Source organism: Colias croceus, chromosome 22 (assembly GCF_905220415.1).
Source record: "Colias croceus chromosome 22, ilColCroc2.1".
NCBI classification, from domain to species: domain Eukaryota; kingdom Metazoa; phylum Arthropoda; class Insecta; order Lepidoptera; family Pieridae; genus Colias; species Colias croceus.
In genome coordinates, this window is record NC_059558.1 from 3,412,571 (window position 1) to 3,428,522 (window position 15,952).

The 15,952-nt window shown below is 33.0% G+C and overlaps 3 protein-coding genes across 5 annotated transcripts; 1 reads left to right on the plus strand and 2 right to left on the minus strand.

The window, feature by feature from the left end:
* Window positions 1-141: 141 nt before the first annotated feature.
* On the plus strand, window positions 142-7,605 carry LOC123701828 (N6-adenosine-methyltransferase MT-A70-like protein). The gene is made up of 13 exons (XM_045649407.1): window positions 142-493; window positions 711-894; window positions 1,719-1,843; window positions 2,149-2,240; window positions 2,546-2,672; window positions 3,240-3,447; window positions 3,866-3,954; window positions 4,374-4,475; window positions 4,950-5,094; window positions 5,717-5,864; window positions 6,336-6,447; window positions 6,646-6,712; window positions 7,292-7,605. Exons 1-13 carry the CDS (start codon window positions 310-312, stop codon window positions 7,416-7,418), a joined length of 1,710 nt encoding a protein of 569 aa, XP_045505363.1. The 5' UTR covers window positions 142-309; the 3' UTR covers window positions 7,419-7,605.
* Window positions 7,606-7,760: 155 nt separating this feature from the next.
* Window positions 7,761-15,812, minus strand: LOC123701826 (dual specificity protein phosphatase CDC14B-like). Of its 3 annotated transcripts, none has more exons than XM_045649403.1 (16): window positions 15,404-15,812; window positions 15,150-15,325; window positions 15,009-15,072; window positions 14,722-14,842; window positions 14,453-14,578; window positions 14,328-14,380; window positions 14,053-14,243; window positions 13,237-13,309; window positions 12,939-13,050; window positions 11,433-11,522; window positions 11,197-11,353; window positions 10,882-11,067; window positions 8,718-8,857; window positions 8,400-8,461; window positions 8,220-8,315; window positions 7,761-7,922 (listed from the first exon to the last, which is right to left on the minus strand). In XM_045649403.1, the coding sequence occupies exons 1-16, from the start codon at window positions 15,778-15,780 to the stop codon at window positions 7,820-7,822; spliced, it is 2,127 nt and encodes a 708-aa protein (XP_045505359.1). In that variant the 5' UTR covers window positions 15,781-15,812; the 3' UTR covers window positions 7,761-7,819. The 3 variants fall into 3 exon arrangements, with proteins under 3 accessions (XP_045505359.1, XP_045505358.1, XP_045505361.1); XM_045649402.1 differs by having other exon boundaries at window positions 14,722-14,851; window positions 14,934-15,072; XM_045649405.1 differs by lacking the exon at window positions 8,220-8,315 and having other exon boundaries at window positions 14,722-14,851; window positions 14,934-15,072.
* Window positions 9,707-10,698, minus strand: LOC123701841 (protein NDUFAF4 homolog). The gene has a single exon (XM_045649423.1). It carries the CDS (start codon window positions 10,581-10,583, stop codon window positions 9,918-9,920), a length of 666 nt encoding a protein of 221 aa, XP_045505379.1. The 5' UTR covers window positions 10,584-10,698; the 3' UTR covers window positions 9,707-9,917.
* Window positions 15,813-15,952: the final 140 nt, after the last annotated feature.

Sequence of the window (15,952 nt, forward strand, 5' to 3'; positions counted from 1 at the left end):
CATGCAACACACAGCAACAAGATTAATTTTAATAAAAACGCATTCTCCAATAACCTTGCTTCCTTAATCCGTATTTTAAAAGTCAAGCTATTATCAATGTCATTTTGGTTAAAAAAAAAATGTCAAATAAATGTCAATGCGTTGTGTTTACGGAATACAAAACTTGTGCTTTTTAAAATCAATATTGTTTATTTTTAAATAGGTAGATACTTTATGTTAATTGTACTATTTTAAAGAAAAACGTCGAAGTTTAAAATGTTATAATTTATGCAATAAATTTTAATAAATAATCAGCGAACTAACACAATCATGTCGGACGCTTGGGAAGAAATTCAAGCGGTAAAAAGTAAACGAAATAGTCTGAGAGAAAAACTGGAAAAACGTAAGAAAGAACGGCAAAGTATACTAGGTACAACGTTAATAAATGACAAAAGCGAAGGATCTCCCAGTAATAAAGAAAAGAGTGTCTCTAGCCCGGCATCTAAATCGGAAGGTAAGTGTTTACGGATTATTATGTATTTATTTCTTCATGAAAATGTCAAGTAATCACTTAATGGATTTCATTACTTGTTGTAGTAATAGTAAACAAACGATAAGTCCTTAAAAATAACATTAACATTAAAAGTATCGATACAGTACTTATACATTTTTCGCTATTAAATCGTATAAAATACATACGTAAAATCTTGTCTTCTTTTTAACACTTCCAGCACAAGAGAAGCCGAAACTGCCGATACCACCTGCGTCTCTAGAAGTGCAGTTGTTACAAGTACTATCAGACATGCAGTTACAATTGCCAGCTACGGCAAGTGCTTTACTGCCAGGACTCGGAGATGTGGATACGGGTATTGTTGCCAGTTTGCTGCAGAAGTTCGCCACACAGAAGTTAATTACGTAAGTAGAACATAATTGGCAAGAAAATATGTATTTTTCATTTTTCATATGCACTAAATTTGTTCAGAAGTTTTGATTGAGAAGCTAAGATTGTATGTCATGTACAGTTGATATATATTTGTTGCTAGAGATTATAAATGGATTAATACTTCTGAATTTGTGCACAGAAAGATTGTAATCTAAAGAGAATAACACAGCCAGAGGGGTTAGACAAGTGGCTTTCTATTAGCGTAACGTTTGATAGAATAGATTATGAATGTATGAGATTGACATAAGCTGTAGATAAATTATCTACAGCTTATGTCAATCTCATACATTCAAATTATCTACAGCTTATGTCAATCTCATACATTCATAATCTATTCTATCAAATATCTACAGCTTATGTCAATCTCATACATTCATAATCTATTCTATCAAATATCTACAGCTTATGTCAATCTCATACATTCATAATCTATTCTATCAAATATCTACAGCTTATGTCAATCTCATACATTCATAATCTATTCTATCAAATATCTACAGCTTATGTCAATCTCATACATTCATAATCTATTCTATCAAATGTACGCTAATAGAAAGCCATTTGTCTAGGGGGGCAGTTTATTTTATAAGAAGCCCAATATTGAAGATCTTTCAAGGGTTAATTCTAGCCAATGCATTATTATTACATTTGTAACTATTCAAAGTATTAAAAAAATTGTATCCTACTTCATTCAAATTCACACATACACAACACATTTATATCTCTAAATTTATTTGAATACTATCAAATATATTTGTGTATCTTTTAATAACACATAGTAACTTTATTTTACCAGGATAAAAGAAAGGACCGAGAGCACAACAGATGCAAGTATAGAAGTGGTCAGCGCAGAGTCAGTAAGACTTGCTGCAGTTTTGGCAGCATTAATGGAAGAACAGAATAATACTAATAAAAGGAAAGGTAAGATGTTGAAGTTTTCAAAATTATGTACATTATTTTGCCTTAAAAGTTTTCGAAATTACAATACATATTATCATAGGATATCGTGTTTTAGATCTTGAACAGAATATATGCCAGAGCCAACTGGATAATCAGCTATTTAATTAAAAGCCTAGGCTCTTTATTAACCCATTGAGCCCCAAGCGGCCCGATCGGTCCCAGACACAATAGATTTTCTATTGTGTCTGTGGTTCCGGGGCCTGAGTTATTAAACAATTATTCAATTAAGTGTCTGCAATACATTTTAAAGTTTTGATTATTTTCAGGTGATGGCACGGCAGAGGAAGGACCTAAGGTTAAAGTTTCCAAATCAAACACTGATGAGAAAAAAGCTGGAAAAGGAGATACTGATATAATGGTAAACGCAACATATTTTTCTTTTGCTTCAAAACTCCAACTTGGTCCAAAAAAAATGTGTATTTAAGAAAATATAATTTTCCATTTCTAATAAAATTACTTTTTATAACAAACATATTATTTTCTTACTGTGTAGAACAACATTTTCATCAATTAACTGCATGAAAATAAAGGCAATATGTATTTTTTTTTTATATATTATGTAGTTATGTAAAAATTGTTTAAAAATAACATTGCATTTACATATATTACACCAAAAAATATAATTCATCCAATTCTTATTTGAATTATATAAATCACTTTCAGTCGCTCCTAGCGATGCCTTCAAGTAGAGAAAAAGCAGTGAAAAGAGTGGGGGAAGAGATAATGGACCTGTTGAGTAAGCCCACTGCTAAAGAGAAGTCATTGGCTGATAAGTTTAAGAGCCAAGGAGGTATTTTATTGTTTTCTATTGTTAATATTGTTTTGTAATTTATATGTAACTAACTTCGTGCCGCGATTTTACCCGCATTGCTTCACTCCTGTTGGTCTTAGCATGATAAAATATAGCAGCCTTCCTCAATAAATGGGCTATCTAACACCCAAAGAATTTCTCAAATCGGACCAGTAGTTCCTGAGATTAACGCATTCAAACAAACAAACTCTTCAGATTTATAATATTAGTATAGATTATTTAGTTTATATGCAAATTCAGTTTTTTAACATATGCTTTACTTGATGCATAACCTACTGAACTGTAGTGAATGAAATTGTTTGTATAAATAAATTGATACACATATTATAATTTATGCACTAAACAACTTACAAATGGATATATGCACTATACAATATAAGGAATTTCTTTTTTTTATTTTAAACTTAAGATCTTATAGACTGGTATCTTTTTTATTGTACTCCTTGTTGCATTGATTGAATATTTTTCCTTCTTTCTTTTTTAAAGTACGAAATAGTCAATTTAGAAATTAAAATTTCCCAGCATAAAAAATATATTCATTTTCAGGTGCGCAAGTAATGGAGTTCTGTCCGCACGGCACGCGAGCGGAATGCGTGCGTGCGTACAAAGCACAAGAGAGTGAGGGACAAATAGACAGACAGACGGACTATGGATGCAAGAAACTGCACTTCAAAAAGATCATACAAAGTCATACCGATGAAACGCTGGGCGATTGCTCGTTTTTGAACACCTGCTTTCATATGGACACTTGCAAGTAATTTTGTTGCTTTTTTTTGTAATTTGTAAGTAAATGTGTATTTTGAAGTGAAACTTCTTGACCGGGGTTGGAAAAAAATTTAGTGTAACATTTTTTCGTTACGCGTGACATTGTTTCGTTACGCGCCATCTTTTTCTTATCCCTACCACGCGTGATTCGACGTATTTCTGTAAAATTGCATATAGTAAATTATTTTTTGAAAATAAGGTCATAAAGAAGTTTCACTTCTTACGTGTATACACTAGTACATGCACACATTTTTACTTTTTATAAAGGTTGTTTCGCCTACTTTGTTCACTTTTGTTTTGTATGGTGTTGTTGTATGGTATGGTTTTGTAAATAGGTAAATTTATAATTAATATTATATGCTGCTCTAAACTCTGAAGAAGAACTGAAATAATATTGTTTTTCATAGGTATGTGCATTACGAAGTGGACAATGCAGACCCGAATGTGGCAGCAAGTAAAACTGCAGTGGAACAGCCCATGAAATCTGGACAAAATGGTTACTATTTATAAATATACTAGCTAACCGCCCGCGGCTTCGCCCGCTTTGTCTAATACCTAATAAATTATATACTAAAACCTTCCTCTTGAATCACTCTATCTATAAAAAAAACCACATCAAAATCCGTTGCGTAGTTTCAAAGATTTAAGCATACAAAGGGACATAGGGACAGAGAAAGCGACTTTGTTTTATACTATGTAGTGATTCTATTTCATTATATTCTATGTTATCTATCGTTAACGTTATGAATTAGCAACATTTCCTTGCTACCTCATGAATTTTATTAATTAAATATAGTTGTTTTTGTTTTTGCTGATAAAAACTGAAAAAAGTAATGAACAGGTTTATTATATATTTCACCTGATTATGTTAAATTTCACAGTTTATTTTTATTATATTCATAAAATAATTTTTAGGCACAAATGTAGTATCAGCTGTAAAGCCAGATGGAGTTTTAACATTAACCCCTCCGCAGTGGATTCAGTGCGACTTGAGATATCTCGACATGACGTTTTTGGGTAAGTTGTCTTTTCTCTATCTCTCTCTAATTATCAACATATGTAATCTCTAATTATTTATTAACATATGTAATAAAAAAAGACGTGTGGCCACACCTCCGAGCCCGTCGGAGTGGGGAGCGTGAGGTTTTTTCGTTACGGAATTTCTCGATTCGGTCCCCGCGCTCAAGGCCCGCGATAGAAGCTATGCAATAGCTTAAAAATTAAAAGGTACAATAAGGCTAAACCTTTGATTAAAAAAATAGAACTGGAATCAATTTTTAGTGGACAATATTTATAATGTGGCTTTTATTAATATGGCAATCTCTTCAGTTTCTTTGTATCTTTTTACTTAAAAATAGTTTTTTCTATCTTATTTGCCATAATTATATCTGAAAAATTAAAAATTATTTTCAATTGTACGTATGTATAAATGTAAAATCACGAACACGCATATTTTTACCCTCAAATAAATGAAATTATATGAAAAACCAGGTAAATTCGCGGTAATAATGGCGGATCCGCCTTGGGACATTCACATGGAGCTGCCGTACGGTACGATGTCTGATGATGAGATGAGATGCCTTGGTGTACCGCAGCTGCAGGATAGTGGCCTTATCTTCTTATGGGTTACTGGCAGGTACGTACCATAGACAATAATTACAATAGAAATAGCATAGACAATAGAGCTAGAACATCACAAAAAATAGAAAAAACACATACTTACATACTTAGTAACTAAAACATACTGAAGAGACAAGATGAGATGCTTTGATGTAACGCAGTTGCAGGATAGTGGCCTTATCTTCTTGTGGGTTACTGGCAGGTAAATATAGACGACGTGATAATAGATGTAGAATACCATAGACACAAAGGTGAAGGAGTTAGTAGCTAAAATATAACAATAACATTTCAGACTAAAGAGCTATTGTAGGTAGTTATCTATCTAAGACAAATAGTTAAAACATCAAAGACAATACGGTAATTTAGATAACAAAGCCAAAACATAATAGATTATAGAGTCAAGACATCATAGACTATAGCTAAATATACCAAACCGATAAGATGCCTTAGAAATTTTCTGAAGCAAAACTCTGCCTATGCATCTCTTATACAGTTTTCAAATACGTGTATAAGGTGTAATGTGGATAATTTGAATGAACGTTTTATATAACGCTGGTCGGACGTTTAAGACGACCTAACGACGAAAAGACGCTGGAGACTATTTATTTATTATAATAATTAAATTATTATTTTAACAGGGCGATGGAGCTAGGCAGGGAATGTCTCAAGTTATGGGGCTACGAGCGGGTAGATGAGCTTATATGGGTGAAGACAAATCAGCTGCAAAGAATCATTAGAACTGGCAGAACTGGGCATTGGCTCAACCATGGGAAAGAGCATTGTTTGGTTAGTATTTATTTATTTAACACTTTATTGCACACATAGAAGAAATAGAGATGCAGAAAGAACATAAAATAATAGGAAAACATGTTCAATCTGGGGCCAATCGCAAAAATGTATGGGATTGATATAGATAGACCACGTGATCTAACGCGGCGTATGTCAATCCCATACATTTTTGCGATTTCTAATTTCGTTATCGTTTTGTAATTGTTACTTTGTCTAAGGCCCCTTAGAACTTCGAACTTCTATAATTTCTTTCAGTCAAATTGAGTATTGCCATTCAGCAATTTTTTCTTTATTATTAATCTTTTTGTTTAGGGATAATGTAGTTTCTTATGTTTAAATGTATTTTATATCTCCGGGTTAGAAATTTATAGACAAAAAAATGGCATGAGTTTAAAAAGTAAATAAGACGAATACAATATTGTGAAGATCTTTTTTTAATACTAGGTATAATTTTGTTGATCGTTCTAGGTGGGAATGAAAGGTAACCCCGAAAATTTAAATAGGGGTCTGGATTGTGACGTCATAGTAGCTGAAGTACGAGCGACGTCGCACAAACCGGACGAAATATATGGTATTATAGGTAAGTTTTGTATAACTCATTTAAAAAATGAGGGTAATTTGATAAATTTTCTTTGTACGTAAATAAAATAAGTTTATCAACTATTTAGCACTCAAAGACTTCAGTTTTTTTTTTATTCAAACGGTCTGCGAAATGGCAGGAATATTTGTTTAACTTTTTCTTTTTTAAGTTATTTATTTATTTATGTATCATTTTCAGAGAGGCTCAGTCCAGGCACAAGGAAAATAGAATTATTCGGTCGGCCGCACAATGTACAGCCTAACTGGTAAGATTTTCGATTTTATTAGAAACTGTATGTCTTAAAAAAATAAAACACTTTCCTGTCACTATACTTCCAATTTGATAAGTGTTCCTGTTAAAGGTAAATATAAATTTGTGTCTAGTGGTTTCATTGTTTCGTTATTACGTTTTTAATACACAAGTTTTTTAAAACAGTTCGAGGAGTAGTTTTTCTTGAAAATCTTTAACTAATATTAATTATTATGGCTAATTATGAAAATTATGTTACAATTTGAGCTACTGTTGATACGTCTTTAAATGAATAAATGGCTACATTTAAATGTAACGCCTTTAGTACACCGACGCATTTTCGTAACGAATTATCTGCGTAAAGTTAGTAAACAGCAATGTTTTCGCAACTTTTTCGCAATGCGTCTGTGTAATGGCCATTTCGCAGTTCCTTGCGAAACAATACTGACAAGGACGCAACTATTTCATCTATCTATGTGCTAGAGTGAGACATATTATCATATGCGAAAACCTGCCATACTACTGACAGATTTTTCGTTGTTTCGCTGCCGCACGCGAATGCGTCGGTGTAGTAACGGCGTAAATACAATAACAGGATAACCCTCGGTAACCAAGTGGATGGTGTTCGTCTAGTGGACCCAGAATTAATAGCAGCGTTCAAGAAACGATACCCTGATGGGAACTGCATGGCTCCTCCACCACCAGACCCTGGCTTAGCGTAACGAATCTAGTCTTTAGTTATATGTATCGTAATTTTAAACAAAATGTATTAATTTTAAGATATTAAAATTTTTTGGAAATAAATGCGAAATATTTTTAATGATTTGTGTTAATTAAGTCAATTTAAATTTTTATTACGGTCTATCAAAACAATTTTTTGTTCTTTAATTAAACTCCGAATGATAAACAGAGAGTATCTTATGATAACAACCTTCTATTTTTTTTAACTACAGTTAAAAAATGTTTTTACCACATTATTATTTTTATTTTAAACATTATTGCATACCTAGTACCTATGTATACAATATAAATAAAATACGCATTGTAAATAAAACGTATTTTTACCGAATACTTTTTTTATTTTCCCACCAAAATTTACAAAAGTTCAACATGACATTGACATTTACATTCTATGGTCGAAGAATGACATTTGCGTCCGTCGACCCTTTGGTGAACTTGGTCGTTGATTGAAGAAATTCCTCGATGGACTGCCGCGTTCCTTGGCGCTGTTTTATGAGAAAAAAAACAGTTATTACATTTTTCATAAGCTTTTATAATACAATATTTAAAAAAAAATATTTACCGATTTTGAAGAAACTACTGATGAACTAAATTGTCGTTACAGTAAAGTCTCACAAATTAAACATCAAATATTATTAAAAAATAGCTTCGTAAATTACTATTTTATTGATTTCGTTGCTATTAAAACAATTGACGAAATTGTGTACTGCTTGTTATCGCTTTTACATTATAAATTTACAACTAACGATAATTTTTCTCTAACACAAAAGATCAGAGCATACCCATATTCTTGATTGAGAGCTGATCCAGACTTGATAGCCGTACTACTCGTTTTTGAGTGAATATTACGTATACTCGACTTCTCCTTCGGAGTAATACTAAAGAAGCGTAAAAAATGAAAATAAATTCAATAATTTCGAAATCCTACAGAAAATCTTGGACATAAAAATATAACTACCCACCTCGTTTTACCATGGAAGTTATTTTTCTCCGTGTTCAGTGTTTCCCGAAATCTTCTTTGGAACTAAAAAGACAAATTTATTTAGGATCATACGCACCAATCTGTTTAGTTTAAATAAAGCGAAAAGCTACATATATGGCTCGTATTGCACATTTTTGGAGTAGTTGCGGATTAAAGCTAACTGAGGTTTCGCACAGGGACACCCCCTGGGCTCTGTCAACCACGTACGTTTCTGACACAATAAAATCAAATATACTGAGTTTATATCATAATTAAAGTATTTTTTTTATAATAATTATTAAGAGATACTTCATTATACCTTGATACTATTCAACATGTCTCCTTGCGTAGCTAGCGGTCGCTCGTCCGACCGCACAGAGGGCGCCTGTCTCGCGGCCGGAGCGTCGCGTCTCGCTCCTAACGACGCAGCACCGATCGAACTATCTCTCGGGCCCGATACTTTGATAAACAAGTAAATAAATAAAATTGAGACTTGGGACAACCGGATGGAACGAAGTTCTTTTCGATGAATTATTTAGTTACTAGATAGAAACATACGCACGCGGCGCGGCCTACAACTATAGGAAAAAGTGTCGTTACAACTTTTCGACCTAATTTTTAGCCCACTTTTGCAACGCGCGATAAGGAACTTCGTTCGAAAATCCTTCAAATTCTAGTATCATAATTTTTGATTGATTCAAGTACCTATTACTTTTTTTAATTTTGGGATATCTGCCATGACTTGGCTTCTGGGAGTTGTCATATAATTTTCAAATTATGTCCCGTTCCAAAAATGTTTTGATAGTTCTAAACATAATGAGTAACTATTTTATTACCTATAGTAAACAAGAAAAAGCAGAATAAGACACATGAGTTAACATATTCATTTATTTATTCTATAACTACATCACATTTTATAGACTTAACCTGTATAATAAATATGTATAAGATTGTACCAGCACTTATAATAATTTATAATTTGATCTCTTTAAAATTGCAAAAAAAATATTTTTTCAAGAATAAACAAGCTGGTATAATTATTTCCCACTAAACAACAAATTCCAAGGCTTGAATAGTAAAAATAAAAAATACATACTTCCATAAGTTAGTACTTTGATAAATGAATCTATTAAAACATTTGTAATGCAAATACACAAAAGAAAATATGTATGTATAAGTTTGATACAACACCAACGTCAAATAACTTGGTTTTATTATTAAAAATAAGCCTTAGAATTTAATATTCTTTATCTAGTTCAATTAAGATGAAGTATACAAGTTATTTTTTAATGACCAATGCATTATCCGGAGTCAAGCTAGAATAATTTAATGAGGTATACATAAATTCAACTAAAAGACAACTAATAAATTAACTAATTCTTCTATATTGGTACAGCTTGTGCCTTCTTTATAGATTTCAGTTATTATTTCAGACTCTTCAATTATCGTTGCTTTCAGACCATTGAATTCCCAAAAACAAATATTCCATCTATCTCATAAGAAACTTTGATAAGGAAATTTATGAAGCACTTTTCATTTTGGCCTTTTCCTTATCAACATTACTATCTTCAGGTGTATCTTTCTTTCCTTCAATCTTTCCAACCGATTGTTCCATCAAATGTTTTCTCATTGTCGTCGGTCCAGCGAATGTTGCTTTGTTTGTTTTAGTTTCCGGTACATAAATCTCAAATGTTCTATAGTACTTTAGTATATTTTCTACATCGGATTCCTTTAGTTTGTATTCATATGCTATTTTAGCTGCGGTCACCTCTTCAGGATTCAATTGGTGAGAAGAAATATATTCTATCGCTTGTCGTAACGTCGTTCGTCCGTATGGGATCGTCTCTGGCTCTTTGAGGCCAAAATCGAAGTTTTCTACAATATTCCTGTCTTTAGGTAGAGGTCGATCTGGATTCTGTTGTCTTTTCAACCGTGTAATGTCATCCTCCGGTGTCCCCTGCGATGTTACATAAACATCCTTTAATCTCTCGTCGAGTCCGAGATCTTTCTTAACAATCTTTTCATCAATATCGGGGATGGCTTCTTGCACTCTATGCAAATCTTCTACGTTGGAAGGATACCTTGGCGCTACTTGAGGTTTTTCTTTTGAAATCTCCCGGTGGGCTCTATTTTCGATATTAAACGATTTTACGGGCCGCAACGCCCTTGACACTAAAGCACCCATCTCAGGTGGCGATAGTTACTTTTATATAGATTCTTATTTCAGAGAACTTTCGTCATCTTTTTTTAAACGCTGACTTTCTTCAAAACACTTTTGAGGTTATTTACAATATTATTAACTGTCATGAGTATGAACTATGAGTATGACATTAATTGACAAATGACAATTCTGACAAGTTCTTATTTTAAAAAAATATTGCCAGTAACCATTATCCATAGAGAATGGGTTTAAGATAGGAGGTATTTAAGTATCTAACTTATAAATTGGTAAAATATGTTTTAAAATAATTACAAAAACTTACATTTAAGCCTTGACAGTGCTTCTTTTAAAGCAGATTTCGAATCTCGTGCTAAAAACTTTTCAGTTGTGGACGAAGGAGGCAAAGTATTCGTTGCACGACTCTGTTCAGTTGCGTATCTCATCGGCGATGGACTAGGACTTCGACCAAGTCGTCGTCTACCCTGAGCTTGTGACGGATATTTAGATGCTGTTGAAATTATTCCATCAATTACAATAATATCCCTTCGTTAATTCATTAAATTATATACTGACAACTATCTACCTACTTGAAAATGTTTTTATAAAATTACACGACTTCCTTAACATTTCTATGTACCTGTAGCGGATGGTGTTAATTTTGTAACATCACTGGAACCCAAACGGTCGCTGTATAAATTCGAGAGCCTAAATGAATATTGTGGTGTAACCGTTATAGCAGAATTTAAATGTTTGTGCTTCTGCTCACTATAAATGCTACTTCGCATTAAAAAGTTCTGCAAAAAAACTGTATGATGTAGTTAGTCATTTAAAAGATTTTCAAATGAAATAACCTAAATCATGAGTTGTATTCACCTTGGCATCGGTTACATTCTTCATCACTGGTCCTTCAGATGTACGAAACGTGGGCACTGGGTTATAAGCAGATGTATTTTTGCTTGAATCCTACATAATAAACATTATTTATCGTAATAACTCAGCCCCCGGAATCACAGACACAATAGAAAATCTATTGTGTCGTGGACCGATCGAGCCGATCGGGGCTCAATGGGTTAAATCAAACTCTTTCACTTCTACTTGTTTATAACCAGAGGCGGCTCGCCCTAAGGAGCGCTGGTGCAGTGAACTCCCATAAATAATTATAATAAAATCATACTCCTTAATTTCATTATTAATATTAATTATTACTATTTAAAATCAATCGTAATCGTAAAAAACTATTGGCAATACCAATGAATATATCCATCATTCCATCATCCCATACACCTGTAGGTATAATACTGTATTATAAAACGCGCGTAGCGGAGCGCTCACGATTGCGCTCCAATGAAAAAATATTTAGTACATTTTCTAATACGAAATCCAATAGGAGTGAAAGAGATAGTTTTGTCAGAGTCCTGCGCGTGAAACAGAAGATTTTCTATGAAAAAATAGCAAAATTCGGAGCGCCGCTCTCGCAAACGTTGCCGGTTCGTTTTTACCGCGCGCCCGTACACAAGACAGCGATGGCGCGCGACGTTGCCTATATAAACAAACACTCTAGTCAACTTGAATGCACGCGCGCGAATGTATATTCGGGAATTTTCTAATTAAAATAATAAGATACGTGTTGACTGTTTAAATAGCCTGTAGTTATCAGTATTACTTGTGAGTGTTAAAATGGACAATTATAATGTGGCGTTCATTAAAAAGTGTGTTAAAACGTTACAAATTCGGCTTGAATTGAAAGCTAAGGGACCACCACGGCCTGAACTTGACCTTACGCAAAAATGTACGACAAAAACGAAAACATAATATACGCGTGTGTTTAAATCCGAACAATATGTGAAAACAACGTGGTTGTGTGGTTGTGATGAACATGAAAGCAACAAACTATTTTGTTTTCCGTGTCTTTGATTTGAAGCGGGCGCGGCCGGCAGAGGTGAGAGTGCTTGGACTGAAACGGGCGTTGACGACCTAGCTCATCTTTCAATCAAGATGAAAAAACATTCACAATCTCGGTAGGTACCTACCATTTGTCGAATGAACTGCAATTGGCGTCTATCGGACGACAAGACATTCGTAAAGCACTAGATTCCGCGTACCGAAAGTTAATACGCGAGTTCAATGACCGTGTCGATGAAAACATACATATTTTAGGAAAGTTAATAGATTGTGTCAAGTTATAGATATTTTTGCATACCAAAAAGAAAGACGTATGCGTTTCCTTTATAAGTATTTTTTTAAAATTAAATTGTACTGCTTTACACCATGTATTTTCAGTGTTTTATTTCAAGTGAACACCCATAAAATTTTGTCACGAGCCGCCTCTGTTTATAACTAAACTGTTTAACTACTATGAACTAAAGCTTTAGTGCGTACATTTGTTTTAGCACTATATCGTCCTTGTGATCGAACATTATTACTACGGGATGGGGTTCTAGAGCCACGTGGCTCACCAGCTCCACTTCCACGTCTCGATCCTGGCTGATCTCTAAAACACATAATTTATTATAAACATTTTAATATCATGTTTTTATCCTTAGAGCATTATTTAATGCTCTAAGAATTTATTTCATTAAGCATTATGAACATTTAATAAACTCTCTACATAATAATGAGTGCTATAAATTATCGTTGTTATAAAACAAAAACAGGCAATTTGTGCCATGTTACTAACCCTTTTTGAGATACTTTGGGCGTGTTAATTTTCACGTTCCAGTCGAACTTCTTCTCGGGCGTTTTATGAGAAGCTGTTTTTCAAAAGTAAATTAGTTTGCAAACTTAAAACATATGTTGTGCTTAAACTATTAAATGTTATTAAAATTCTTTAGTTAATGTTACATTAAGATTAAAAAAAAATTATAACCAACTACAAAACTGATACAAAAATAAGAAAAAATAAATCGTACTAACCGTATCTAATAAGCTACAGAATCTATAAGAGTTACACCAATTTGGTGTAATTTTTGCGCAACGAACTGCCAATAAGAATAGATTATCATTCAAAGTTCGCATACACGACTGAAAACAAAAATATCTCCTTCTTAGCGACCTATTTTCCACGCATTGCAAATCTCTGTCTTCGTCTTCTGTTAGTGTATTGTTTTTAATCACACATCCCTTTAATTGTGTTTGTGGTTTTGTAGGCTGAACAGTTAAATCACAAGATGTTATGAATATTTCCTCATCCTCATTTTCAGATTTGTCTAAATAAAAGTGGAAAAATTATCATTCTACCTATATTTTTCGTAGATTAATTCGTTAAACTCTTAAAAACAACACTGTTTTTATTCGCGGACATTAAAATTGGCAGTTCGTTACCTCGAAAACTAAGTTTTGCAATTTATATACAAACAGTGCTATCTTTAATAGTTTGAACACTATCTAATTCAATTGAAATTGACTGACTATCTCCTGTACAAACTGAAAATATATTCATACACATGTACATTAAAATAACACTGTCTGTATTTTAGAATAAATGTTTACAAACCTTCTTTATTTTTGGATGCTTGTGGTCGCAATGGTGGTGAAACATCAGAACGAGGCTGCCTCTGTATTGGTGGAGGTGGTGACGGAGATTTACTGAACACCACCGGTTTTTGTCGATGCGTCCTCTCAGCGATAGAATAAACCCCAAATTCGTGCGTTGGAATTCTATTGATATCATCGTACATTCGCTTTCTGGTGATAATTTGTATAAATTTAATATAGAGATCGTCTAATAAAACGTAGTATCATGTGTTAATAATGTCTTCACCTGTTTACCTATATAAATTTCCCTGTTTCAATAACCATGCTTCGATATCTTCTAGCCATTCCTGTATGGGACATAATACAATTTTAAATATGTACAATAGGTAGTCCTAAATCGGTTTAAAGGATGTACTTACTTGTTGCTGACCAATAACAGAGCCAGGGCGGCAAATTCTCATCCAAGCTATTGCTTCATGAGCGGACATGCGATAGTGTTTGATAAGGTAGCACCCAATCAAAGATCCAGTGCGACCTAAACCTGCCTGAACGATTTTAACATTCAGAATATAATTATTTAATTGTATCTGACTCACTTATCGAAAAACTAGCTTGAAAATTGAAAAAGCTTTCTTTGTATTTGAAATTTAATCTACTACACACATAATAAAAATTATAAATGCACAACCTTACAATGAACAGCAATAGCGGTGTCAGCCTCTTCGCTGATTTGTAAAAATTTCATCAATATGTGACGTGGAGGACAAGTTCCGTCAGGAAAAAACAAATCGTAGTGTGTAATTCCTACACTACTGAAACTGTGGAAAAACAATTAGTTATGAAACGACCCTCTTGAATCTTGATCAAAGAAAAATATTAAATATTTTATATTATACTAACACATTTCCATCGTAAAGCTTCTTATTCAATCGTATTACAATTCTCACGTTATTTTCTAAGAAATAGCTTACATACATCTCTGGTGGATGATACAATGATACGCTATAATCCACGGGGCCGATAAAAGCTAAAAATTTACCTGAAAATATTTATTATTAGTCATTAGAAGAGCAACAAATGTAATTCGTTATATTATTACATACGAAGTCTAAATACCCGGTACAATCCAATTAAGGTCACCTCCCTGTATTTTATCCAATCTATCATACTCTTCGTAGTTAAAATCTTGAAAATTGAAGAAGCCCAAATCCCGAGCTTTTACAATAGCTTGCAGACAATCTAATAAAGATATAGTGTAACGTGATTCACCCTGGGTTGCGTCTTGAAATGGCCTTAAAAAAAATAAACGGTACTTGATTTTCTTTTATATATGTACTTAAATAAATAAACTGCATAAAAAATGCAATTACCTGTAATTCTGCCCATGAACAAGTAATGGTTTGAGCGCATCTTTTGGTGGAAGACTCAAATACAAAACACCGTAACATCCTAAAAGAAATGCAGAGTTCGCTTTCTTCGTAGGATTAATTGATGTATAATGCACTATAATCTGTTTATTTAGGTATTCTTTTAGTTTATCGTTCAGTATTTTGCAATATTTATACACACACCCTAAGTTTAATGGTCCAAAGTCTGAATAATAATTTTCATAAATTAATTGACTATCTATGCAAAAATAATGAGTTTCGTTTGTGCTTTTAAGCACTCTTCCTTGTCTAACAGTAGCGAAATAAAGCACATTTTTAATATATTCAGTAATAAAAAGTATATCGGGGTTTCGTGTCATCGTTTAACCGATTTACAAGATTGTATATTATGAAAAATAAACATTATTTAGTCGCGTTTATAACAATAATCACAAAACTTAAATCATCCATTTATCACAAATTGTAAATAAATTCAAAATAATAAAATGAAATACAGTGCATATACTCAAAATTAGCAGAAATTTATTGACA